General features: G+C 46.6%; 1 protein-coding gene, 2 long non-coding RNA genes and 5 other non-coding genes across 9 annotated transcripts in view; 4 read left to right on the top strand and 4 right to left on the bottom strand.

The window, feature by feature from the left end:
• Positions 1 to 2420: 2420 nt before the first annotated feature.
• TRNAV-UAC lies at positions 2421 to 2493 on the bottom strand. Its single transcript has one exon. It is a non-coding gene; the product is annotated as a tRNA-Val (tRNA).
• Positions 2494 to 2785: 292 nt separating this feature from the next.
• On the top strand, positions 2786 to 2871 carry TRNAR-UCU. The gene is given in 2 exon segments: positions 2786 to 2822; positions 2836 to 2871. It is a non-coding gene; the product is annotated as a tRNA-Arg (tRNA).
• Positions 2872 to 4603: 1732 nt separating this feature from the next.
• On the top strand, positions 4604 to 6462 carry LOC123829422. The gene is made up of 2 exons (XR_006787602.1): positions 4604 to 5617; positions 6243 to 6462. It is a non-coding gene; the product is annotated as an uncharacterized LOC123829422 (long non-coding RNA).
• Positions 5952 to 6024, top strand: TRNAK-UUU. Its single transcript has one exon. It is a non-coding gene; the product is annotated as a tRNA-Lys (tRNA).
• A 467-nt stretch (positions 6463 to 6929) lies between the features above and the next one.
• Positions 6930 to 7002, bottom strand: TRNAF-GAA. Its single transcript has one exon. It is a non-coding gene; the product is annotated as a tRNA-Phe (tRNA).
• Positions 7003 to 8059: 1057 nt separating this feature from the next.
• On the top strand, positions 8060 to 10720 carry LOC123829420. The gene is made up of 4 exons (XR_006787601.1): positions 8060 to 8199; positions 8479 to 8599; positions 9265 to 9518; positions 10282 to 10720. It is a non-coding gene; the product is annotated as an uncharacterized LOC123829420 (long non-coding RNA).
• On the bottom strand, positions 10417 to 10489 carry TRNAF-GAA. The gene has a single exon. It is a non-coding gene; the product is annotated as a tRNA-Phe (tRNA).
• A 3860-nt stretch (positions 10721 to 14580) lies between the features above and the next one.
• Positions 14581 to 26133, bottom strand: part of LOC123829357 (oxysterol binding protein) — a 33043-nt gene continuing 21490 nt past the window's right edge. Inside the window, exons 10-14 of one of the 2 annotated variants that reach the window (XM_045854973.1) lie at positions 20288 to 20391; positions 18936 to 19031; positions 18016 to 18197; positions 16995 to 17203; positions 14581 to 16879 (exon numbers count right to left, since the gene is read on the bottom strand). In XM_045854973.1, coding sequence (XP_045710929.1) covers positions 16737 to 16879; positions 16995 to 17203; positions 18016 to 18197; positions 18936 to 19031; positions 20288 to 20391 — 734 coding nt within the window. In that variant the 3' untranslated portion in view covers positions 14581 to 16736. Of the gene's footprint in view, positions 16880 to 16976; positions 17204 to 18015; positions 18198 to 18935; positions 19032 to 20287; positions 20392 to 26133 lie in introns of both variants that reach the window. The other variant, XM_045854972.1, reaches the window with a different exon arrangement.

Here is a 26133-nt window from a genome sequence, read left to right as displayed (position 1 = left end):
CAGAGCTCCAACATTCTGCCCACTCTTCTGTAATGCTGAGACCTTGCACATTGCATGGACCCTCCCCCAAGGCCTGATATCCAGATGACTGTATTTGTAATTGAAGATTATAACTTATTTTCTTTCTGTAACATTTATAGTATAAATAACTGCATTTATAACTGCATACAAAAATTATTTATGTTTATAAGCAGGTATGGGATACAATACCCTATTTTATTTTTAAGATTTTATTTATTTATTTTTAGAGGGGGAGAAGGGAGGGAGAAAGAGAGAGAGAAACATCAATGTGTGGTTGCCTCTCACGTGGCCCCCACTGGGGACCTGGCCCGCAACCCAGACATGTGCCCTGACTAGAAATTGAACTGGCGACACTTGGGTTCACAGCCTGTGCTCAATCCACTGAGCTACACTAGCCAGGGCTCCAATACTCTGACTATTTTAGACATATATCTTAGCTCAAATTCCTGAGCAAAAAAGAAAAAAATATCCCTAGAGGAGAGATGGCATTTCACACTTTTGTACCAAAGTGTTGGGAGAGGGCTTTGCTTCAGGGTCAATAGCAAGACGCATCACGGTGAGACAGGCCCCCACAGGTGGACCTGGCCTGTGGCAGGAAAGAAGCACTCACCTGGAGCTCGTGAGACGAGGCAGCTACTGGCAAACTCAGACTCCTCAGCTGCTTTCAGTTTCCAAAACCGACACAGAATCTCACCTCCTCCTTAAAGACACCCTCGGTGTGAGATAGGGCTTATTATCACCACGTTGTAGATAAATCAAAATGGTACACGCTAAAAAATGGACTCTAAGTGATGCCCTGTGAACCTATTTTTAGATTTCCACAATATTTTTATCAGCAAATAAATGTATCTATACACACAAACAGGCTAGTTTAGGAGGGATTCTGCCATTCTGGACTTCTTTGAGAAATTCCAAGAGGGTTCAGATTGTTTCCATTTAATTTTAAAAATGCTAGTGTAGTCAGCACCACGGAACTATATTTAAGCATCCATAAAATTCCAGTCCCGACACTACCCTGGGCTGGGGGGTACAGGGGCACGGAGGGGCTCTGCAGAGTTTCATTGAGTTATTGTTGTTTGAGTTGTCTTTCAAGTGTGAAAGGGAAAACAGTCCTGAGTGGCAAGAGATATGCATCCACAGTTGCAAGCCCTTTTTAGTAAATGCTCTAAGAAAGGGAGATCAGGGACTATCTCATTGTTTGTGGGGGGAAAAAAACAGTAAATTCTCCAGGCAGCTTGCTGCTTTCCCGGGCAGGCATTTTCATGGGAGGCCAGGGTCATCCCAAGGACATGCTGCATTCTGCCAGAGTCCATGGTACAGCTTGGTGTCTCTTGGTGCAGAGGTTTGCACGGAGTTGTTATTATATGCTGAGAGTTCTGCAATTCTCAGGAGCACGAGGAAACTTTTAGGGGCAATAGAGATGTTCCTTATCCTAACTGTGGTGGTGGCTTCACAGGTGTATATACACAGGGTCCGGCAGAAGTAACGTCTGCTGGAATGTGGTTGGTAGGGTAATAATAATACGGGTGTAATAATTTATAGTTCTACTTGGAACGTTTCACCTAAAATGTCCTACGGTGTGCTTGAGGGTGATATTGTTGTGTTACAAAATTACACGCTTATGATTTTGTAATAAAAAGGGGGCATTATTTGTGCTGGACCTGTATTTGTCAAAACTCTTCAAATTGTACCCTTTAATTAGGTGCAGTTTATTGTATGCAAGTTACAACCCAACAAAGCTGATTTAAAAAGGGAGCCAGGGTCTTCTCAGGGTCGCTCCTTGAGTGAGGCTGCTAGAAACGATGTTGATGTTACTGTTTATTCAAAGCTTCCCAGGCCAAGGTCGATGGGTGCCCTTGAGAGGAGCGCTCAGAGGAGCCGGGCTAGCGTCCGGTCAAGGAGAAAACCTTTGTCAGAGGGCGACATCACGGAAAACATGTGGGGCTGTTTGAACTCTTTGCCACAGACACATAACTTTTTAAAAACTACTTTTAATTTAGTTATCTGGACTTGAAGTTAATCATCAAAGGAGGGAGGTAGCCGTCGGGATATCCAGCTAAGTGGTGGCATCACACGAAGTTTAGAAGGGAGCAGGAGAGGGTCCCAGTCGGGGCACCTGCAGGCAAAGAGCCAGGGGCAGTCGCGAGGCCGCAGGCCTAGAGGCTCGAGAAGGGCCGGCCGCCTGCACCTCCCAAGAGTTGACACACGGGGGCAGCCTTGGCTGCTGATCTACGGCAGCGCGCCGGCGAATGGAGACGGTTTGGGGAGACAAAGCCCTGAGCCACTGACGAAACCATGGCGTCTGCCGCTTCCCAGAACAAAACGCCAAGATCCGGCTGGCAAAAAGTAACGCTTATCCTAAAGGATTACTGATGCCAAAAGGATGGCCCCTCATGCTATGGTTCCACTGGGGATCGAACCCAGGACCTTCTGCGTGTAAAGCAGATGTGCTAACCGCTACACTATGGAACCGCACGTGAAGACTTGCTCGCCAAGGTCGAATAGCTCCACACAAAGACCTTTTGCTGTCCGACTTGACAGACGGAATGAGGCTGAGATTTGACGCTGGGCGATCTTTCAGAGAGAGAAACTCTCAAGATAATTTCAGACTCTGAAGCACAGCTCCAGTCCACACTTTTCCTTGGCGACACAGACGACATGATTTCGTGAAGAAAGAATGCATGACCTAACCAGCGGTGAATGTCCCTCGGTAACCACGTCTCACGCTTTGATGTAAGTAGCGCAACAAATTCTGTGGACGCTTGGCTCTGTGGCGCAATGGATAGCGCATTGGACTTCTAGATAGGTGGAGGCATTCAAAGGTTGTGGGTTCGAGTCCCACCAGAGTCGCTTTTATTTTGCTATGGGGGAGTGAGTGATAGAAGTAAAACACCAACAAAATACTTCACTCGTTTTAATTCTCTAATCCGACTGCCCCACCATGAAAAGGAAAGACACTCCAGTTCCTTCTTAGGTGCTCAGTGGTGAATAAGGTGTGAGGAACCCCACTGCTTGAATTTGTCTTCTCAATCAATTTCATGTGGCTCCAGAATCTCTGGGACCTGGAGATGAAGAAATTAGCAGGATGTGATGAAAGTTACTAAAATTTTTTTCCCCTTACAATACTATTTTTTTTACATCAGGAATAAAATTTTTACATTGTTCTGCAACTTTTCAGTAGCTTAGTCCTGTTCAGATTATCAGTCAATAATATGAGAAGGCTGTGGGTGCTAGGGTGGTCAAGTGGTTAAGGCCCTGGACTTAAGGTCCATGTAGGCTTTTACTCTTGTAGGTTCAAGCCCCACCTCTGGAAAAAGTTGCCATTATTCTCCAAAATGAAAAAGAGAAGGACAACTCCTGAAAAGTTTAACCATGGTGAACCGTGTCAGTGTTCTACAATCCTGGGGGTTTTCTCCACGTGACAGTTCATGTCTACTTGCCAAACAAACAATCTTAAGGATTAATGTTTGGGAAAATAGAAAACACGTGCTTGAAACTATCCTCCCTTGTGAGGGAAACGCATTGTGCAGGGAAAACATTCACTCTTTGAAATTAATCGAGTTATTTCTTAAAATCCTGCTTTGTGCCAAGTACTGTTGTAAACCCTGGGGTCGTGGGAATGCAGCAATAAAAAAGAAAAAATGCAAAACTAAACAAAAAACAACAGCGACTAAAAAGGCAAGGTCCCAGCCAACAAAGTTACTGCCCAGCAGCATTTTTATGACAGAATGGCAGAGGAAAGAGGTTTATAAACCGATTTGCTTGGCTTATAAACAAACAAATATATAGAATTTCAGATGGCAATAAGCGCTCTAAGGAAAATAAAACGAGGACAAATTTATTCCACTTGATGATAAAATCATTCACCTTCACAGGAATGCTCTTCCCTTCTTTCTGCTCAGCAGCCATTGTGACCGCAGCACTGTAGTACCGTTGTTACGACGCTGGGGTTAGGCCAAAGGCTCACTAACTCCCAGGGCACGGGAGGCTTTTTTCTTGGTGGTGGGGCGGGGGGAGCGATGGGGAGGGGTTAGTGTTCTCAGTTGAGCCCGGACTTAATCATCTGATTCTGAGAGACCCACGTCTTTATTTGTGAAAATTGTACCTAACTCATTTGTAATTTTTCTTTTTTCAAGATTTTATTTATTTATTTATTTATTTATTTATTTATTTATTTATTTATTTTTAGAGAGGGAAGGGAGGGGGAGAGAGAGAGAGAAAGAGAGGGAAAGAAACATCGTGCAGTTGCTGGGGGTCATGGCCTGCAACCCAGGAATGTACCCTGACTGGGAATCGAGCCTGCGGCACTTTGGTTTGTAGCCCGCGCTCAAACCACTGAGCTACACCAGCCAGGGCCTCATTTGTAATTTTTCAGTACCAGCAACTCTCCTCCAAAACCTTGAGGCCTGGAGGGATTTCTTGGACGGATTCCCGTCCTAGGAAGGAAATCCATGCTGTTAACATGTCTCTGCTGGGATCTGTAGGAAACGGGGATCAGGAATGCTTGATCTGAAGGGGTGCCTAAATGATCCCAGAGGGTGGAATAATTTACAGACTACATCTTTTTTTGTTGTTCTTTTTATTAGGAAGTGCCACATATATTTTTATTAGGAAAAGAAGACGTTTTTTTTAATCCAATAATACAGATGGACCTAAAGAAAGTGGCAAGAGCCCCTTCTCACACACTTCATCACCCTTCCTTGAAATGTTTGTGGGTTCGTGTTTTATCCTTAAACCTCTCTTACCTATATGCAAGCGGCAAAAATACAAATATATATAATCGAAGGATTCAAATACACAGCCTCTAATCTTTTCATCAGTATTACATACATGGCATAGCACTTTGTGTTGTTTTTGCTTAACATGGATATCTTTCCATACGGATACCTTTTAAACACTGCTCAGAGTTCCCGGTACATTTCTCCACAAAAGAACGCAGGCCTCACGGTCCGCCCACGGGGTGGTGCCGCTGAAATCCGAGGAGGGCTGTAAAGGTGGTGAGGCTCCGCCCCAGGGGATTCCCTTCGAGAGTCCTCACCCCATGCCTCAAGGAATGGCACGGCAATGAAGGAGCAGAACGAACGACAAATGTAGACTCATTAATTATATGCGGGACAGAGCTGCCCAGGGTAACGGGCCTTCCTAAAAATAGAATTCCAGACCGTAGCTTGTCTGATCAAAACCTTTCCAATGGAGGCTTCAGAAAAATGTTCCGAGTCCCTAGCGCACGTGCTTTCTCCCATTGGCTCAGAATTCTTTTCCCAAGACTTCGGGGTGCAGCCACCAGGCACAGCCCAGTCAGACATCACCAGCCCCTGAAGTCCTGGCGGCTCCTTAATTCTGGCGTCGGCGGGGGTCCCCCGGGATCCCCACTAAAGCCTTGGACTGGGCGCTTCTGTTCTGCGTGTCTTTGCGCCCCAGCGAGGACCGGAACCGGGTCTTTGCAGCCCGGAAAGCTTGCTCACTCCGCTCCTGGGACGCAGCATGCTTTCAATGAACGTCTGTCCCATAGGTGGTCTGAAGCCTAACCAATTATTGATAATGCTCCACTCACAAGGCGCTCCAAGTGCTCTGCAAAGATGGAAGTTCGACCAAGGTGAGGACTGGAAATCCTGCTTGCTCCCCGGAGGCCCGCCCAAAGGCCCTAAACCTGGAGAATCCCTCTTAAAGGGGCATTCAGTTTCCTTTAGGACCCGGGGGCGGGGCAGGCAGGCAGGCAGGCAGGCAGTTGTTTTCTCCAGAGTCTACCTGTGATAGGAAAAAGGAGAAATAAAGATTCTGTTCCTCCAAACATCTGCTGGAGCTTAGTTTTGCACTTTCACTTTTCAGGGAATCAGCCAAAGGACTCCGAATTTCAGCCCAGTAGGAACAGACTGAGGCCACTTGGTCTATTTTACGCGGATTCCTTTGCAGGGAGGGTTCTTGTGTGAGCCCGGATAGCTCAGTCGGTAGAGCATCAGACTTTTAATCTGAGGGTCCAGGGTTCGAGTCCCTGTGCGGGCGGAGAATTTTTAAACCTTTCCCCAGACCCGTCCCCCTCCCCCAACGTGGGTAGGTGCCAAGGCCACTCTTACTGAGCAGGTATGGGTTTGTGCCACGCGCCAGTGGGTCTCGCTTTCTGGAAACTGCAAGCCAGACCTTCCGCAGATTTGGCTGTAAGGGAAAAAGCGAGGCTAGTGCTTCACAATGATCTCTTCCAGCCTCGGTCCTTTCTCTTCCAGGCTCCGTGTGTGCTACTCGGCCTTCGGGTATTTCCCCCTTAAAACCAGCATGTATTACGTTTCTATTCAGACCACCAACACACGCAGACGCAAAGCCGTGGTACACCTAGCGTCAGAGTCACGACAGGAGCGCGCCGGGCTGTGACGGTGCAGCTTTGGGCGCTGAATAGTTCTGGAATTTTTTATTAAAACCGCGCTGAGAAAACGGAGCCTCCAAAAACATTTCAGACCAAGGCAAGTGTTTGTAAATCAACTTCTCCAGCTGGGAATCATCCTTCACCAGGTTCCCAACGCTCGGGTGGGACCCTGATTTGCGAGTCTTTGCGGAGAGGAAAACGTTTTAAAAGACTGTCTTCAGGTCTGCCGTGGACGGAAAAACCTTCCAAGCCCAGCGAACTTGGCTGCACTGGCGACCAAACCCAACCCCTTCTCCTGGTGACCCAGCCGTGTTAGCCACCGCGCTGTGAATCCTGCTACATGTCACCGCCTAATACCCAACAGTCTAGACGGAGTGACTAGGGGATCGGGGCAGATCATCACACGATTGGTGACTTCTTTAAGAGGTTCAAGCTCCTTGTCTCCTCATATTGCTGAAACTACTGTAGATGCATTGTCGTCTGCCCGCTAAGACACTATAAGGAAAGCAATGGACTCCACTCCCGCGCAAAGATAGGTGTGCAAAAGACCTGCCGAAACCCGGGATCGAACCAGGGACCTTTAGATCTTCAGTCTAACGCTCTCCCAACTGAGCTATTTCGGCGAGCTTGAAGATACATTCTATATTGTTCGTGGGATTTAAAATTTAAAAAAAAAAAATCTTCATCCTTTCAGTTTCTGATTTCACCTTGCAAATAGTACCCTTTTTAGCTCTGAGGTTTTTTGAAAGCCATGAATGAGAAAACCAGTTCTTGTCATGTGAGGAGAAGTTTGCTTTGGGCCTTGTCCCTGGTTATCTTTTATTGTCTTCCTAATGCTTTCCCTACCTCCCCCCAGGGTTCTCATAAAAGTAAAGCCAGTCACTTACTACATGCCTACTGTGTGCCCAGCACATGATCCATGTGGAGGCATTCAATCCTCACGCCCACCCCCTCTGTGAGGTTGTTTTGTGATAATTTTTAAATAAAATAACTAATTTGCTCCAAATTTTCCACAGAGCTATCCAGCTCCAAAGCCCAAAACACCCTTGGTAGACAGATTTTACTTTTTTTTTTCTTACTTTTCTCCAAAGGGTGAAAACCACAGCGAGAGTGGACATGAACTTGAGAAGAAGGGGGAGAGAACTAGGAGGTCTCAGGGCTCTCCACCCTTGCCCTCTCCTTCCCCAGGCCTGGTCTGTTCTCATTCAGTCACAAGAAGGAGCAAAGGAACTCCCCTTCCTGAGGTTGTCAAAAGTGAACTTGACCCCGTTCCAGGGGACTCCCTCAGGAAGAAGAAAAATTCCACTGTTTGCCAGAAGGGCTTACACTGTTTCTATCCCTGAAATGCCAGGAGAGCCCCGTGATTCACTCTGTTCAAGTAAGAAACCCCTGGTCACCAACCAGTCCACTCCTCCCTGGATCAGTGACCATGGCGGTCCCTTTAGCATATACTAACCAACACGGGTCACATGAACATGGGCTTACGCTCTTGGGCATATTTGCAATGCATTTCTTTGAAATGGTTCTCACCTATTTCAGTACGTTACGTTTTGTTTTCAGCCTAGAAAGCTCTTCAATAATAATAGCTACAATGTATTGAAGCTTTGCTTTTAGGCTAAGACTCTATTAAGCACTGCTCCAACATGTTATTTTATTTTTATCACTACAAGTTTATGAGGTGGATGCTGCTGAGGGAGCTGCACTTTGGAGAGGGGGCAGGAACTGCGGGTTGGTGCGCGCCCAAGAGCAAGAGACTCCTACGTGTCCTGTGGAGGCCCCATCGCACTAACCAGGACTCCCTGGATGCCACAGTGCGTCAGGTAGGAGGGCAGCAGACTCACTCGGCCCCCATCCCCATCCTGTTAATGGGGAGATCAAGCAACAGACTTTCTTCTGCTGCCTGGTAGAACCCAGGAAGGCTCCGGCTAAGCAAGGATGGTCCGTTCACCTCACCGGGACACTAGTTTAGTCTTGGGGAACCTGTGCCTGTGCTTCTCTTGGATATACAACCCAACTTCCTCAAAATCTTTCAGGACCCGGACGTTTCCTTATTAATTTGTAGTTAGTGGGAGCTAACTTTTTTCTTTTCCAAATGCCAGGACTTGTCTCGTTCCAGTCCCTTGGATACACTCTTTCCCAATATGCACCGTCTTCCTCCCACCAGCAGAAGCTACCATCTCAGCCTCAGCTCCCTCCAGTACTCAGGGTCACGCTTTGAGGGTAGGGGAGAAATCTGACTTCGTTTGGGGGGATGGACTGCTTTGCTTGGTACCTCAGATTGTGGTTGGTCATCTCTTCCTTTTCAGAGTACCGAAAATTCTCTAGAAGGGTAGGAAGGTGGGGTCGCAGGCTCCTAGCGAGAGAACACCCAAGTGAGTGTCGGCCACGGACAGTAGGGCAAAGGTGGGCAGAGACTGTGGAGGGGGTGCTCCAGGAACGTCCTGAAGGTGTCTGTTCCCCATTCTTTAATTACAGCAGTAGTGGGAACCCGGCAGGCCAAGGGTTGGTTGCAGAATAAATCAGCCTGTCTAGTTCCTACAGTCACGCGCTTGCGGCGCGTCAGTCCTGGAGGCGCCCGGCCCGGGCTTTTCCCAGTAGAGCGGTTGGATTGGCAGAATTTCAGTCTCTGCTACAAAGGAAAACGGCTAACACAGTCCGCTAAAGCTAGGTCTCGTTTCTTTAATTATACCGAAAAAAGTGGGGGAGGCGAGAGACAGAGACAGAGAAGAAAGACCTTCTTGCCCGCGCTCACACCATCCATCCTTCTCCGGCTGAACCCACACTCCCCACTTCTCACCCATAAACGCTCTTTTAATCTTCTGGGCCTTTGCCTGTGCTGTTCCCTCTAACTGGAACGTCACCTCCTGTCACTCCACCCCAGGCAGCTTTGAGGACGCAGCCTAGTCGCCACCCGCGCCGGGCAGCTGCTGCTGGTGACCAGCGCCATCCCCGGCCTTCCGCTCCCTGCACCCTAGGCCGAGCGGGCAAGTGTGCGGGCAGCGAGGCTTTGAGAGCCGGGGCAGTCGGTGCTTTAGCGGAGGAATGTGCAAGTGCTTGCTTATGGCGGAACGACTCGACGGCGTGCAGAGTAGAACCTGGCAGGAAAAAATAAAAAAACATTGGTACCGTGCCTTAAAAGGTGAGTAGGAATGGGGCTGGTGAACACACAGAGCAGTGTACAGATGTGGTGTGGAATTGTGCACCTGAAACCTGTATGGTTTTGTTTACCACTGTTACCCAATAAGTGCAATTTGAAAAAAAGAGAAAGAATTGCTTAGCATTGCTTTGCTAAGAAAAGAAGAAAGGGAAGGAAGGAAGGAAGGAAGGAAGGAAGGAAGGAAGGAAGGAAGGAAGGAAGGAAGGAAGGAAGGAAGGAAGGAAGGAAGGAAGGAAGGAAGGAAGGAAGGAAGGAAGGAAGGAAGGAAGGAAGGAAGGAAGGAAGGAAGGAAGGAAGGAAGGAAGGAAGGAAGGAAGGAAGGAAGGAAGGAAGGAAGGAAGGAAGGAAGGAAGGAAGGAAGGAAGGAAGGAAGGAAGGAAGGAAAGGCCTCCTGTTCCCACCCACACCAAAAGTCGTCCCAGGCCCTTATTGTTAATCTGGCTGGACCCGTCGGAAACCCCGGGTTTCTTTGGCGGACTGAGAGCGCAGGGGGCGGGGCACCAGCCTCGCCAAGCCCCGCCCACTCCGGGGCGCGGAGGCGGTTCGGGCACTGCCTCCGGCTTGGAGCCCAAAACCGGGAAAAAGGAGGGAGGTTCTGGGAAGATTTGAAAAGAAAGCCAGCGGCGCGCGGTGCGGCGGGGGGGGGGGGAGCGCAGTGCCAGCCAGACCCCTGCTCAGGGACGGGACGCTGACTTCGCACTGGGCAGTTGAAAAGCAACAACAAAAACCCCTTTTCGGTTTCCAGACTCTTCCCACCGGTAGGGAAAAAAGCGGGTCGCTACTCCAGTGTCCACGAGCCGGTGAAAATGTCGGAGATCTTGTCACGAAGAGGGACGTAGTGCCAGTTTGGAGGCACGTTGACGGCGGCACCTAAAACCTTTGCCGAAACCCGGGATCGAACCAGGGACCTTTAGATCTTCAGTCTAACGCTCTCCCAACTGAGCTATTTCGGCGGCTCCTGGGCAGGGTTCCTCCGCATGTGCACAAGAAACATTAGAGTCATTGTGACACATCGGGTCGGTGCGGAGGGCTAACTGGAGGTTAAGTATACAATAAATATCACAAAAGTCAGGAGACAGGCTTCCGTTATAAGCTGGAAGTGATAACTAACTTTTCTCGTTCGTTTCACTAACTGCTCGGCAGTCAGCTTTGCTTATTTAAAAATAAATCACGAACTTCTTTTGATGCCGGTATAATAGTATAGACTATTTCATTCTTTGTAACCCATGCACGGTACCGAGTCGTATGGGTATAGTAACATAATCCACTTAATCAAATTTCTAAGGGTGGACATTTTGACTTTTCCCCTCTCGTTTCCATTATTAGAAACAATATTGTAATAACTATCGTTTTGCATTTATTTGTTATTTTTGTGAGAAGGTAGAGTTCTTCCACGGTCAAAAGATAGGAACGTTTTGAATTTTTCAGATATTGTCACATTGGACTCAACAAATGTGTGGAAGGAGACAGGAAGGCCATTTTTTTTTAAAGATTTTATTTATTTGTCTTGAGAGGGGAGGGAGAGAGAAAAAGAGAGAAACATCAATGTGCGGTTGCTGGGGGTCATGGCCTTGCAACCCAGGCATGCCCCCTGACTGGGAATGGAACACTTTGGTTCACAGCCCGCGCTCAATCCACTGAGCTACGCCAGCCAGGGCTAGGAAGGCCATTTTTAAAGATTTCAAGTGTGGACTTACAATGTTACTTCCAGACGAGGTGCACTAGTCATTGTATCTGTACGTTAAAAGCATTGCTTTGCTAAACCTAAATATTTAAAATGTACCTCCATTTTTGTCATTCCACCTTGGCATTTAAAAAACTTTAAATATATAGTACCTGGCTGGGTAACTGAGGTGATTAGAGTCATCCCGCTACGCCAAGGCTGCCGGTTGGCTCTCCTGGCCGGGGCACATACAAGCAGCAACCAATGACTGCATCAATAAGTGGAACAACAAATCAAGCTTTCTCTCTCTCTCTCTCTAAATCAACTGATCAATCAATCAATCAATCAGTAAAGTGTAATTGGCTCAGACATCTCTCAAACTTCTGAGAAGCAAGCTCTGGTTTTAATAATGTCCCCTAGTATGCTGGCTGTATTCCACCGCCTCCCATTTCATAGTTTTGCACCCTTTGTGTTTATATAACTAGGGCGGGGCAAAAGCAGGTTCACAGCTGTTCACATGGGAAATAATACAGCAATTAATAATTATACCAGAATGAACTGTGTTTCCCATACTCACAACTGTTAACTGACTTTTGCCCCACCCTGTATGTGTAATTGCACTAAGTGGATTGGAATCTCTGCTCATGGGGCTCAGGATTGTGTAATTTTTAAAGCTGCTCAGGTGATATCAATGTGTAGCCTCTCTCAGCACCCTGTTCCTCTGTTCTCACACAAAAATGTAGCTGTTACACATAGATTCATGTTTTAAATTGCTTACTCAACCTCTCCACAGTCACCTCCAACTCAGAACGTCCAAAAATGAACCCATATTTCCTCTAAAATTGTTTATCTTACTACCACCTTCCACCCAAGTTTTCAAGCCAGAAAAACACAAATTTCTTCTTCCCACCTTCTGTTCTTCACCCATAATTGCACCCAAGTGCCAGTCATTTCTGTTCAATATTTCTGGAATCCCTCCACTTCTCATTCTCAAGTCTTTTCCAACCTCTTCATTGATCTTCCTGTCTATAAATCAGTTTTCATACTGGGACCCATCATCTTGCTTAAAAGCCCTTCCCTGGCTCCCTAGCTGAAAACAAAAACCAAGTCTTCTTTACATGCAACATCAAGATTCTCCTACCTTGGGCTCTGCCACTCTTCAGCGTCATACCAGTGCTCTCTCCCCAACTCTAAACTCGGATCATTCATGCAGCCATGCATGCTCGGGATGCTCTCCTTGACTTTGCTCATCTTTGTCCATGCAGCATTCTTGACATTACCCTTCGGCTAACCCCCATTGAAACTGCAACTCTAAACTTGGATTCTGTCTCCTACGTCCTAGAAACCTCTAACACGGCTCAGTGCCCTCTCACTGCATCCCTGTAGGCTGGTTGCCCCTGTACAGTGCTTTCACAGAACTTATCAGACTGGATTGTAACTGCCATCTGCACCTCTAGTGTATGTTATATAACAGGCTGGAGTAAATGTTCAATGCATGAAGACATTCCTAGCTACATCCCAGGGCCAGCTGGCTCTTCACTAACTTCTAACATCACCTGGTCATACTCAGATGCGCCCTCTGCAAGGCTATATATATGGAAGGTCCTGAGCTCTTTAGTTCTTGCCTTTAAAGATTCCTCGTCTGACTACCCTACTGCCTTCCCCTGAGGGATGAGAGATGTCTGTGAACTAAGAGGGGCACTCCACTGGAAAAGAGGAAAGTCTGAAGAGAATACAGCCAGATTATCTTAGGAGTTTTGGAAGAGGAAGACATGAAGGCTTGGAATGCTTCCCGTGGGGCGGGGCAGAGTTCTGGGCAAAAGCTTCATCAACTTTTAGAAGCAAGCTCTAAATTTTCGTAACAATCTTAGAGTTTCACACAGTATACTGGTAGTGAGTAGATTCCACAGGTGTTTCTATGCTTCCCTTTAAGGCTATACTGTAGGCTGGTTTTCACCCATCTTGCTGGAAGTAGAGCAGATCCTTGAAAAGTATAGGTGTAAGATTTTTGTGGGCTTCAGAGGTCCCTGAGAAGCATAGCGATTTGCAATTTTGTTGAGTCATGATTTTGAAATTACGAGTGTGGTGGACCTCTGTCCCAACCCATAAGGCCACAGCAGCCCACCGAAGGTCTAAAGGAGGGATTCAAATGTGTCAGGTGTATTTGACGGCTCCTAGTGGAAGAGAGTATATACCACAGGGGTGTTCAAGACTGCGGGATGCAGCTCTGACAAATATCTACTGTGATGGATTTTAGCTTGCCAGAAAAAAATTGTTGCTGAAACTTACATCAAGCCCAGCATTGGGAATCAGGCAGATGACTTGAACAGGTAAGCTGCCTCTCCGGGACCAGGCTAGAAAACCTCCCTCTGACAACCTAGCTAATCTTGTGGACATGAGGGTCTTGAAGTGTCAAGGAGCCTGGAGGCCGAACTTCAAGAATGCTCCTTCCTACAGGTGGAAGCCCCAAAGTGGTACTATCCACATTAATAAGCCTCTGGAAACAGAACAGCATTTCTACAGGATGTGATCCCATCCAGGGGGGAAACAATTTTATCAGCTGCCTTCCACCCCGGCTTCTCCTGGAACACAAGGTTGGCGGGGTCACAGTCACCGGGGTTAAACAAACTGAACTCTGAATTCCAACAATGTGACTAACCAGCTACGTGACCTTCAGTGAAATCGTTAGTTACTTCCATGTCTTTCTCCATATTCAACCCGGTGATCATAACATTTACCCTTAAAACGGTTTAAGCGTAAGCCAGACAATCCTGAGTCCCTATCTCTCAGCACCCTGGACACAGAAGCAAGTGCTCGGTCAAGGTGCAGGCCTCCCACAGGGCAGGGACTGGGCTTGCTCTCTGGTGGAGCACCGCTCCCCGCCCCACCCCCCCGGCTCCCCCCAGGCCCCTCTGATTAATTCCTCTGCCCTGAACTCCACAGTTAACCCAAATAAGCATTTTCACCGTTCTTACTTCTACGGTCTTTAATATCAATACCCACTTGCTTATGCTTTGAAACATAGGTTTGAATCCCTATATGAAACAGCCAAGAATTTAGGAACCTAAACAGGCCAGAGAGGTTGAACTTTTATTTTTGAGGTGAAACAGGCCCAGCATCAGTAACACTAGAAACTGTTCCCCTCCACCAAGGTGAGACACGGTGGATCGCACTCCATCGAGGCCGTGGGAGCTGTTAGAACTACTCTTCTGCGCACGGGGCCTCCAGAATGTTGCCGAACAGCTGAAGCACCTGGAAACCGGTGCCCAGCTTTCCGTTTCCTGGGAAGATCGGTGCCCCAAGAACAAGTCACCACTGGGCCAGTTCGCCACTTCCTCCCACCCTTTCCTACCCAGTAGAAGTGAATCAGACAAACGATAATGACTTTTTAAAAATTATTTAATTTAGTAGTTTTCTTGGAAAAAAACAATAAGGCAAAAAAACCGAAAATATATATAGTTTTGTTTTGTTTTCATGTGACTTTACTTTCACCCGAAGGACTCGAAGCTCCCTCCATTAGCAGGAATCTGACCGGGGACCAGGCTGGAAGTGTAGTACAGACGGTGGGAGAAAGGGGGCAGGAGGCAGGGAAGTTCAGATTAGTTGGGGGATCCTCACTCTGTCTTAGGCCCCCTAAGTCATCAGGCCTTCACTTTTCCAGGCCTCCTTGAAAGAAGCCCCAGGGCAATCCCTCGCTTCCGCTGGGAATCAGGTTCTTAGGAGGACACTCCCCAGCAGCTGCCCCCTATCAAGTCCGACAGCTGGGAAGGGAGGAGGGACGGAGCACTAGCTCACCCAGTAGAAACGCAGCTTCCCTGGAGGGCTGGCTTCCTCTGGAATGATGCTGCCCCCTAGGGCCCACGCTGGCTGAGGCTCAGCAGTTAGGGAACAGAAACAAACACACAAACAAACAAAAAAATATCACTAACAAAAGGCGTACAAGGAAGGCACCTCAATTTGTGATCCTCAACCAAGGCTGGGCTGCAATGGGGGGTGAGACTTCGGAACAAGACAACCCAAACAAATACAGAAAAAGTGAAGGAAGCCAGAGCCCAGCGGGGGTTCTCTTGTCCACCCCTGGCGATGCTGCTCTCAGCCCCGCCTCCGTGCCCGAGGAAGAGCGCTGCTTGGGGAGACAGCCGTGTGAGCTGTGGTTCGGACAGAGGCCGGGTCAATCTGGAAATCACCCTCCGGGCTCTTGACCCACACTCCCCCTAAGAAAAGAAAGGCTTCAGGAGGCTGGGATTTCATTTTCATGAGTCGGGAAGTTAGGAGCAGGCTTCAGGCAGCAGTGGGCACCCCATGACACGAGTTGCAGGGCACGTCCCTGCTCAGGTTCTGAATGCGTCTGCCCCTAAAGGGTGGAAAGTGGAGGAGGCCCAGTCCACATCCTCCTATCCAAGCGAGTCCCAGGGAGACCAGCAGTATCAAAAAAACAAGATTCTTAAAAGGAAGAAGGAAAATCAAACAAAAATTAGATTTTTCTCTACATATGTATAATATACAGATTTTTAATACATTATTCCATAGGTGGCTCCAGTCCATGGGGCTTGAGAGATGGTGACAACTTTCATTCCAGATGAACCGCTTCTCTCAAAGTCTGCCGGAGATCAGAATGGGACAGGACATGTCCTGCTCCACGCTGGGGCAGAGACCCAAACTGGTACCGTGCAGAGAGAGAGAGAGAAGCGAAGTGTGAAAGGAAGTGAAGGACGGGAGTGAGGAGGGAGTCGGAAAGCAAAGGTGGCCGGCAGTCTTTCTCCATCCTGCCTGTGTTCTCAGGAGTTCTCTGCCGGAGCGAGTCCACGAAGCCCCTTTGTGAGGATGCTGCAGCCCTCCTACCAACCCCCGAGGCGGCCTCGGGCGCTGTCCAAGGAGATGGAGAACAGCAGAATGGTGTTTTACGTGGGTGGAGACAGAAGCGCCCAAGAACGTGACCCAGGATTCCAACCTCACAGAAGAGTTCTCCTGCTGAGTGTCCCAAGATGCAGTCATCCACACACGGACACACCATGCCACGGGCCCCACTGGTGAGCGCGTCTCATGAGGTCCACCCCGAGCTCCACCGCAATCCTGCATGATGCCGCCGCTGGTAAGTCTTAGATGCTTCTAAGGGAACTTCTAAAACCAGCTCTTACTCTGAACAGCACCGAATGCCCCGGATCATAATCGTGCGCAGGTCTTGGCTGAGCAGGACACTACGAGGGGAGGCTGGACGACACCGTCTTGAGTGGGGGCCGAGGGGGAAGGAAGAGCCAAGAATATTTGCCTCTACAGAAGTGGAACACTACCTTTCAGCCACTAAACCTCTCCCTTACAAACACAGGCATCTAGTATGTTGATTTCAGTTTCAATCAGCTAAGGCAACCAGCCAATCACCACCACTGGTGTCTGCTTCTGGTGATTGATTTGGAAAAAATGATTGGTTAAGACAGACAAACTTGAGGAAAGCCCTCGGGAAGGGAATCCCAGCTTTCCGGGGCATCTTCTGTCCCCTTGGCCTTTGGCTCCTCCTCCTCCTTTTCCTCGCTGTTGGTTCAGAAAATGTTCGGGCATAAGCTCCAGTCCTGTTTTTCTTTTGACTCCCAGTATCCTCCCCTATAAATATGGGTTAACTCCTTGGTAACAGGGTCTTCCTTCGGCTCAAACCACAGTGCCTTATAGGGATCGCAGGGTGTGCCTGAAAGGGAAAGGGGGCAAAGAAAAACCAATTAGAGCCCCTAACACATTGGTACTGTCCATACACCAAGAAATCGAGAAGAGGGCAGGTCTGTTACCATCCTCTTTGGCCATGCCTTTCATAGATTCTGCTTCTCTCTTCCTTCTGGAAAGTCTTTGTTTTTCCTCCAGGCGCTGCTTCTCAGCATTTGCTTCATCCCACTTCCCCTCTTCCATGAGTCTCTGGTCGGGCCGTAATCGGCTGTCTGTGGGAGCAGTGCCAGCCTCCTCGGCGTTGAGAGTCAGAGCCAGCTCTGAGAAGTAGTACATGTTTTCTGCATTCTTCCTGAAAGCAAAGGATGAGAGAGAAATAGGCTCATGCCAGAGCCCGGGCCCCAGTTAGTTACGGAGCCACAACTAAGCACGCTGCTGAAAGAGGACCAGGCTGCTCTGCGAACGGACAGACTCACAGACCATGGCACCTCCCCCGAGTTCAGAGCCCCAAAATGAACCATTCCACCTCTTCTCCCAGGACCACTCAGTTTCATAGTTTTCTGGGCTTGTGCTGCACTCCGTTGAAAGTAGAAATTCATTAGGAAAAAGGAAACATTCTATAAATGAAAATTCCTTATTCCTGTTTCCTTTGCCTTTTTTTTAACCTCTTTCTGAGATCATCTTGGCTCTTACTGCAGACTGAACACAGTAAATGACAGAAAAATGGCTCTTGTGTTAATTTATTTCCAAAGTCCTGTACATTATCTCAGGAAGCTTTACATTGGGGCTGGGCCTTTGGGCTAAACTGTCAACAAGTGGTATGCCTCTGTCTCCTCCAGCCAGTTCTGCATAAATTTTTGCCCTAAATTATAGTTTTGCTCTAAATTACAGAATAATATCCATCTGAACCACAATCTAAAGGACCTACAGAAAGCACCAAACACGGCTTGGCAGATAGTGCTCGATGAGTTGGAACTTTCTTGGGATGAAGCATGCTATAACCCCGCCACACGGTGACAACCTTCTGGCAGTCTCTCCGAAGGTTCCGCTCCCTCTTGCTCAATCCCTCCCATAACTCAGCGGGAAGCAGCGCAAACAGGCCGCCAGCACCGCCCCCAGGCTGAGGTCACAGGGCACCCAGGCGGCCCGCGTGGCAATACTCACGGTAAAGGATTCCGCTGCCACAGCGTGACCCTGCTCTCCTCCGCTTCGTGGCCTCTCTGCCGAGCATCACCCCCGTTGTCCCCAGTCGCTGGCTGTACTTTGAAACAGTCCATTTTCTCATCCCACGTCCCCAGCAGGACAAAGTGAACTTTTCCTGATTCGTCTTTCACTTCCCCGGTCACCTGCAAGGATGGGAAGCAGGGCTTTGGCACACAGACCGCAGCCTCCGTGGGCTAGCTTGCCTGGCTCTCCTGGACACCAAAGTCCTGGGGTAAACGCTAGTTAAATCTTGTCTGACAAACATCACAGAGTCTTCCAGATTATTTAAATTTTCTTAGGCTGCTTAAAATAAGTGAAGCATGAGTTGGAGGTTTCATCATTATTTTGTTGCACAGGAATTTTTGTTGCAATAATACTGTGGAGGAAAAGGATCTGACTGGTTCTCAGAATCATGGTATCTTCTTCTCTCCAGAATACAGAGAGCCACAGACAGACTTAAATCTCTACTTTTCACTCTCCCATCAAAACTCCTGGCACAACTGCACTGTGGAGCAACACAGAACTCTGCCAGGCGCAGTTGCAGGGTCCAAGCGCCCACACCCTTTCCCTGGAAGCCTTTTGTTAGACCTGCCTCTGTGTTTCCCATTTGTCTCTCTTTGCTCTTGACTTTTCCTTTCTTACTTGTTGCCTTTCCCAGAAAGAAGAAAGATTTGGGGTAGTAATGCAATATAGTCCCCTTTCTTGCTGACTTTCTCCTTTACCTCTTCTGGGTTTTTTTTTGAATCATCATATGTATATATATGGAGATTATCTACCTTCCTCCCTCCCTCCCTATCCATCCATCCATCCCAGCCACAAAGGAGTAGGCTTTCTAAGGGATACACACTAAATGAAAAAATTGTAATTCCAACTTTTCTTACCTTTCTTGCTATATCCCGAGAAAAGTAGCTATAAGGAACAAATTTAAGTTTGCAACTGTCTCCCGTCTTGTGATTTATAATATCAATTTCACCAGACTACAAAATGAAAAGAACCATGGATTAGTTTTATTAGACTGGATGACCTGAATATCTGCCAACCCCATGCCTCGTAATTCTTACTTTTCAATCTTATATTCTAGCACTCCTTTGCTTAACATTCAGGTCTTAGCCAACCTTGAGATGCTATGGGATCCCTTTGTAACCTTGGTATCCCAAGTTGGGATGAAAACCAAATGACCTTTTATTTAAACATTGTGCCCTGGCTGGTGTAGCTCAGCGGATTGAGCACGGGCCTGAGGGCCAAAGGGCTATCAGTTTGATATCCCAATCAGGGCACATGCCTGGGTTGCGGGCCAGGTCCCCAGTTGGAGACACAAGCAACCACACACTGATGTTTCTCTTGCTCTCTTTCTCCTTCCCTTCCCCTCTCTCTAAATAAAAAAGGAAAATCTTTAAAAATAAAAAAAAATTGTATGTCACATGTTAGATAGCAGGATTTGCTCTTCAGCACATATACTAATATTCACATAATAATTTACTTTCCAAACCAATCCTCACTAGCCCCCTTCAGGAGCTCTGTGCTTAAATCAAAGTGCTCAACTCACAATGTCAAGGTTACATATGGCAGACCTTTCTACACTTCGTTCAGTTCATATTTTCCTCCTACCTTCTGAATCCCAAACTATTCTTTTTTAAAAAATATTTATTTATTTTATTAGAGAGAGGGGAAGGAGGGAGAAAAGGAGAGAAACATCAATGTGAGAGAGAAACATTGATCAGCTGCCTCTCGTATGTGCCCAGACCAGGGACTGAATCCACAGCCCAGGCACAAGCACTGACCGGGAATTGAACCGGCAACCTTTCACTTCGTGGGATGACGCCCAACCAACTGAGACACACGGGGCAGGGCTGGAGTATTTTGTTAAATATTTTTCAACCTATGTATTCGTGTCACGTATCTCCAATGATACAATAAGTCTTTGAAGGACAATGTTTCATCTGATTTTTGTATCCCCAGGACCTGGTACTCTGCTTAGTAGTAAATGTCTAATGAATAACGGAAGGATGAAGAGTGGGAGCCGTGTTTGCTATTTTCTTGAATCCTTCATAGCGCCCTACAGTCCTAGTAGTCACTGAGTGCTGCAGTTGGTCACTTATAAATACTAATTTAAGGCACAAAATCTCGGGGAGGGCAGGGTGGGCTACTGCCCGAGATGAGTTCCTTGGGAGAGACTCACAGGCCAGGAGCAACAGCCTGGGGCTTCAGGAGCACGCCGGGCACTTTCGCTCACCTGGTCTATCCACAACTTGCCCACGATGATGTTGTGCACGGTTGTGGTCACCTTCTTCCAAGTGTAGTGGTGCTCGCTGTCTTTGAAAATACAGTGGATGCTGCCTGGAAGCAGAGAGAGACACACAAATTAGGCCTACTATTTAAAGAAATAGCCATGTTAGCTAGAAATAACAATGGATTGATTCTCTTCTTTTGATATTTCTTACTTTTAAGTGGAAAACAGTAAGTCAAAAAGGAATTCATGACCTTTGTAAATGATGGAAGCACTGACTGAACTGTTTCACTCTATTTCAAAACTTATGAATAAAGCACAACTAAGTGATGACAAACACTGAAAATAGCTCAGCTAGAAAGCAACTGTGCACAGTTGCAGAAATAAAGATGAAGCAAAACCCCACACTTTTCTCCAACTGTGCCCATCACACCTGCTGCAACACCGACCGGAGCAGGTCAGATCTGCCCCAAAGCAAAAAACACAAAATTGCATTGTGGAAAGCAGCATGCATTGGCAGTTAATTCCGGGGCCAGGCCCTATTTTTAGTAACTAGCTCGGTGACCTTAAGCAAACCACTTATCTAAGGGCCTTCACAAGGAAAAGGAGGAGTGGAGAGAGCCATGGCTTTGGAGTCAGACAGCACTGAATTAAGTCCTGGCTCTGCCACTGATTCAGCTGTATGGCCCTGTGTTGTGGAATAAAGAATCGGCCTGCTCCTTGTCCATGGTTCTGGGGAAGAAACCTTTAAGTCCTTGAACTTCCCAAGTGCCAGCAGTGTTTCTGTTATTCATGGGGGCCCTGAAAGTGTATGCCGAGGAGTCACCATGGTGGGCCCTAGATAGCTTAGGCTAAAGAGAGGGTTCAGGATGAGGGCAGGCCAGAAAGACCAACCATGTAATTGGAGAGTAGGGGCTTTGAGTTATCTGATAAGGGCTGGACCTCCCGACCTCCTGGAAATAACATCCCTTCCCTCTAGGAGGGAAGGAGGCCCGGATATCGAGTTCAGTCATGTGGCCAATGATTCAATCAATCATGCCTCCATAATGAAATCCCAACAAAATCCCTGGACAAGGGAAGCTGGTGGAGCTTCCTGGTGGGTGAACACATCAATGTCCCAGGAGGGTCCTGTGCCCCCACTCCACGGGGCGAGGGCATGGAAGGACCTTCCCAGACCTCACCTTGTGTGTGTCTTTGTTTGGCTGGTCCTGATTTGTACCCTTTTTAATAAAACTGTAATAATGAGTATCGCATTTTCCTGAGTCCTGTGAGTCATTCTAACAAATTATTGAACCTGAAGGAGTTGTGGGTACCTCTGAGTTTGTGTGCAGGTGGCCTGGGGACCTCCAAGCTTGTAGCTGGCACCTTAAGCGAGGGCAGACTTGTTGGAGACTGTGCTCTTAACCCATGTGGTTGCTGTTAATCTGGGTAGTTAGCGTCAGAACTGCATTACAGCACTACACGGCAGGCAAGTGTTTAACTTTCCAAGGCCTCAGTTTTATCTGTTTGTAAACTTGGAGTAACCACATCTTGTGCTGTAAATGTCTGTTTATTTACACAGTAACATGCTTGAAACACAACAGGCACTCGGCTGTAGTCCTCTCCTATTCCTCTGAGCTAATCTCCAATGAACACCAAACCAATATCAATTAGTTGTTTGAACACAAGTGACTGGAGAATCAAAATAATTAAAAATTTAGAGATATATATATTTATTGTTTCAAATCATATATATACATATGTATGTATATAAATATACCATATTTTGCCATGTACCATGTGCACTTTTGCTCAAAGTTTTGAAGAGAAAATAAGGGTGCACATTGTACATGGGTATGATTACATACCATGGTTGGAATTAATCCCATGTACAATGCACACAAAAATGTGGGTGTACATTATACATGGGAGTAAATTATACATGGCAAAATAAGGTGTGTGTGTGTGTGTGTGTATATAGTCAATAATACAGTCAATTCCAGCAATGTTATAACTCTAAGCTCCCCGTGCGACCACTAGTGAAAAGGACACACTGTGGTTTAGGTGTGCCTTTTTTGCACAAAAGATCAGAGTTGCCCCAGGAGCTGCAGCTGTAGTGATGATGATGATGACAATGACGTTAACAACAACAGCAGCAGCTCTGCTGAGAACACGGCGGTGTACCAGACAGACACTGTGCTAGCTTCCCCTCGTACATCACCCGCCTCATCAGTCTTCACAGCCGTCTTCAGAACACATCTGTGATCTCTTGCTCAGCACCTCCTCCCCCACCACTGCAGTCTACACCACCATCACCTCTTACTGGACCCTCTAGACCCACTTCTTTTTGGTGTCCCAGCTTCCACTTTTGCCCCCTTACAGTCTCTTGTCAAAATGATCCGTTTGAAACATGGCACATCAACTACCACACTGAGAAAACTCTCTCGGCGACTTCCCACTGCGCTGGGGATAAAGCCCCTGAGCCCCTCCACGCCCCTGCCGGCGCACTCGCACTCAGAACGAGCAGCTGTGGCCTCGCCGTTCTCAAACGCGATGTGCCTGGGCCTTGGTCTTGGGGGTTCTGTCTGGCTGGCACACTCGCCCTCAAGTCAACTCTTGGCTGGTTTCTTCTTGTTCCTTAGGTCCCTGCTCAAACGCAACCTTTTCAGAGAGAATTTCCTGACTACCCTATCCAAGGAACCACACACACGCTCGTTTCTCATTAACCCCTACCTCTACTTTGTCTTCTTCACAGGCCTACCACATACAGTTAAATTATTTATATATTTACTTTTTTGTCTACTTAAGAAAAGAATGCAAGCTAAATGAGAGCAACGTGGCTTTTGTTCACTGCTGTACCCACAGCACCTAGAATATTTTCCGGCCTACAGTGACTCTCAAATATCTGTTGATGGCTTAGCCGCAGGCACTATTATCCCCTACCTTTGTTTCCTATTGCTGCTGGAACCAGCTGCCACAACCTAGTGGCTGAAACAATACAATTTATGCCCTGCAGTTCTGGAGATCAGAAGTGTCAGAAGGGCTGTGCTCCCTTTGAACGCCCTAGGAGAGGATCAGCTTCCTTGCCTTTCCAGCCCCTAGTGGTCACCTGCATTCCTTGGCTCGCAGTCCTTTCCCAGCATCACTCAGTGTCCTGCTTCTGTCGTCACCGACTCTGATCTTCCACCCTCCCTTACATCTATCCTTCTGATTATACTGAGCCCAGAGAATAATCCAGGATTATCTCCCCATCTTGAGATCCTTAACTTAACCCCACCTACAAACTTCCTTACGTAAGGTGACATATTCATAGCTTCCACACATTAGAATGTAGATGTATCTTAGGGGGCCTTATTCAGCCACATCCTCATTTTACCAATGAAAACTCTGAGCTCTGAGAGGTCAAGTAATTTGCCCAAGGTCACACAGCTAGAGACTGCCAGAGCTCAAGTTTAAAATAAGGTCAGAACACCTGTGTAGCCCAATACCATAACCCTATTTCTCACCTGGATAATGCACCTGCTGTTCTACAGAGTGCCCCTTCCAGCTCATAGGGATAATAGAAAGAAAAGAATGTCCTCTGACTGCCTTCTATATAATATAGTATATAATATTTGTGTTTTGAAAACTTGACATTAAGTTCAAGATGGAAAAACAGGGTCATATAAATGTATGAAGGAAAAGACAGCCACTCCCAGAATGGTGTAGTAAGGTCTTCCCTATATCTGTTCCTCAATAAAATCAACAAGAGCACTAGCAAAAATTATCAGAATCAACTTTTTCAGAACTCTGGAAATTAACCAAAGGCTTACAATAATTTAAGAAGCATGTATTCAAGAGAAGTGACTGAATCCAGGTAAGAAAAATGAGCTTTGGGGCAAGAATTTTAACCTGCTCTATTCCCACCCTCCTATTGCCAGGTTGGCAGTAGCCTTGAACCCCAGCAAGCAGCCTAGCGGACACCTTTGGGGAGCCTCACAGTTTACCAACAAGTATGAACTCCCCAAAAGTCCCATTTTCTTTTTTTAATATTTTATTTATTTATTTTTAGAGACAGGAAGGGAGAGAGAGAGAGAGAGAGAGAGAAACATCAATGTGTGGTTGCCTCTCACATGGCCCCCACTGGGGACCTGGCCCACAACCCAGGCATGTGCCCTGACTGGGAATCGAACCTGCGATGCTTTGGTTCACAGCCCGAGCTCAATCCACTGAGCTACGCCAGCCAGACCATTTTCAAAGAACTGTCATTACGTGACCTACGGGGTGGTTCCTTGTAAACTCCCACTCACAGGGCTTACCTTTATTGGACCTGACTCAGCACCTGGTCACTTCACACAGCCTTTTCCCTGGGGTCATTACCAAAACTATCAGTGGCAAATGGCAGTTTAACACAGCAGCTGCCTGAGGTGGTGATAATAGTTGGAGCAGTTGAAGAAATACAGGCCGGAAATTCCTCAAATGGGACAAACACCTTCATCTACACATCCAAGAAGCTGAATGAACTCCAAGTAGGATAAACTCAAAGAGCACCACACCGAAATCCATCATAATCAAACTATTCAAAGGTAAGGACAAGGAGAATCTTGAAAGCGGCAAGAAGAAGCGAGGCATTGCGTGTAAGTGATCCTCAGTAAGATGATCAGAAACTACGGTGGCCAGAGGCAGTGGGATAACACAGTCAAAATGCTGGGGGGAAGAAAAGATCGTCAAATCAAGAGGTCTATATTCAGCAAACCTATTCTTCATAAACAAAAGTGAACATAAGACATTCCCAGATAAATGAAACCTAAAAGAATCCCCAGCTGGCAGATCTGTCCTCCGAGAAATACTACAGTCCTTCCGGCTGCAATGAAGGGACACTAGATAGTAACTTAAATGTACATTAACACATAAACAAACCAAAAAAGGAAACTACCATGAAACTATATAAAAGACAATATAAATATACTTTTTGCTTGCAATTCTTTTTTTCTCCTGTATGAGTTAAAAGAAAACTGCATAAAGCAACAGTTATAAAACTATGTTGATAGAATTATAGTGTAAAAAATACAATTTGTATGAAAATAAAAGCATAAAGGAGGGGAAAGGTAATAGATCCATATAGTTGGCAAAGTTTTTGTACACAATTGAAATTAAATTGGTATGAATCTGCACCAGATTGTTGGAAGTTAATTGTAATACCCAGGATCAAAATACCCAGGATCAAAATATTTTCATAAAACCACCATGAAGATACCTCTAAAAAATACAGTAAAAAAAAAAACAAAACAAGGGAACCAAAATGGGAAACTAAGAAAAATCTACTTAACACAAAAGAACTAATGGAAGAGCCACTAATGAAGGCACTCCATCAAGAGACACTAATGGAAGAACAGAGGAACAAAAAAGACACAGGATGCACAGGAAACAAATACAAAATAGCAGATGTGAGCCCTACTTAATCAGTAATTAACAATAAATGTAAATTTTTTTTACAATAAATGTAGATTGATTAAACACTCTTATCAAAAGACTTAGAAACTGGAAGAATGGATAAAATATATGAGGGGGATTTTTTGACTAAAGTATCACTCAGGGCCAAATTCAAGGTCCATGGAGTCCAGTAGTGTCAGTGACACAGAGATCAGCAGGCTGAATGGTTGTTTCAGTCATATTCTCAAATTGTGACTCTTCTTGGGCTAGGGAACTCCAGAACTATAAAATAATGTTCTTACTTTTTTTAAAAAAAGTTCTTGTTTAAATGTATCTCTTTAAACTTCAAGGTTACAGCCTAGTTCCAACACCCTGATGAGAAAATTCATGGTCTTTATCATTTTACAAACTTCAATCCTATTTTCTGGAAACATTCTTTTTTCCAGGCTGCAAGAATTCTA

This window comes from Phyllostomus hastatus, unplaced genomic scaffold (assembly GCF_019186645.2).
Source record: "Phyllostomus hastatus isolate PE091 unplaced genomic scaffold, TTU_PhHast_1.1 phas_scaffold_11, whole genome shotgun sequence".
NCBI lineage: Eukaryota > Metazoa > Chordata > Mammalia > Chiroptera > Phyllostomidae > Phyllostomus > Phyllostomus hastatus.
The sequence above is the reverse complement of the archived record's forward strand: the minus strand, read 5'-3'. Positions and strand labels throughout refer to the sequence as shown.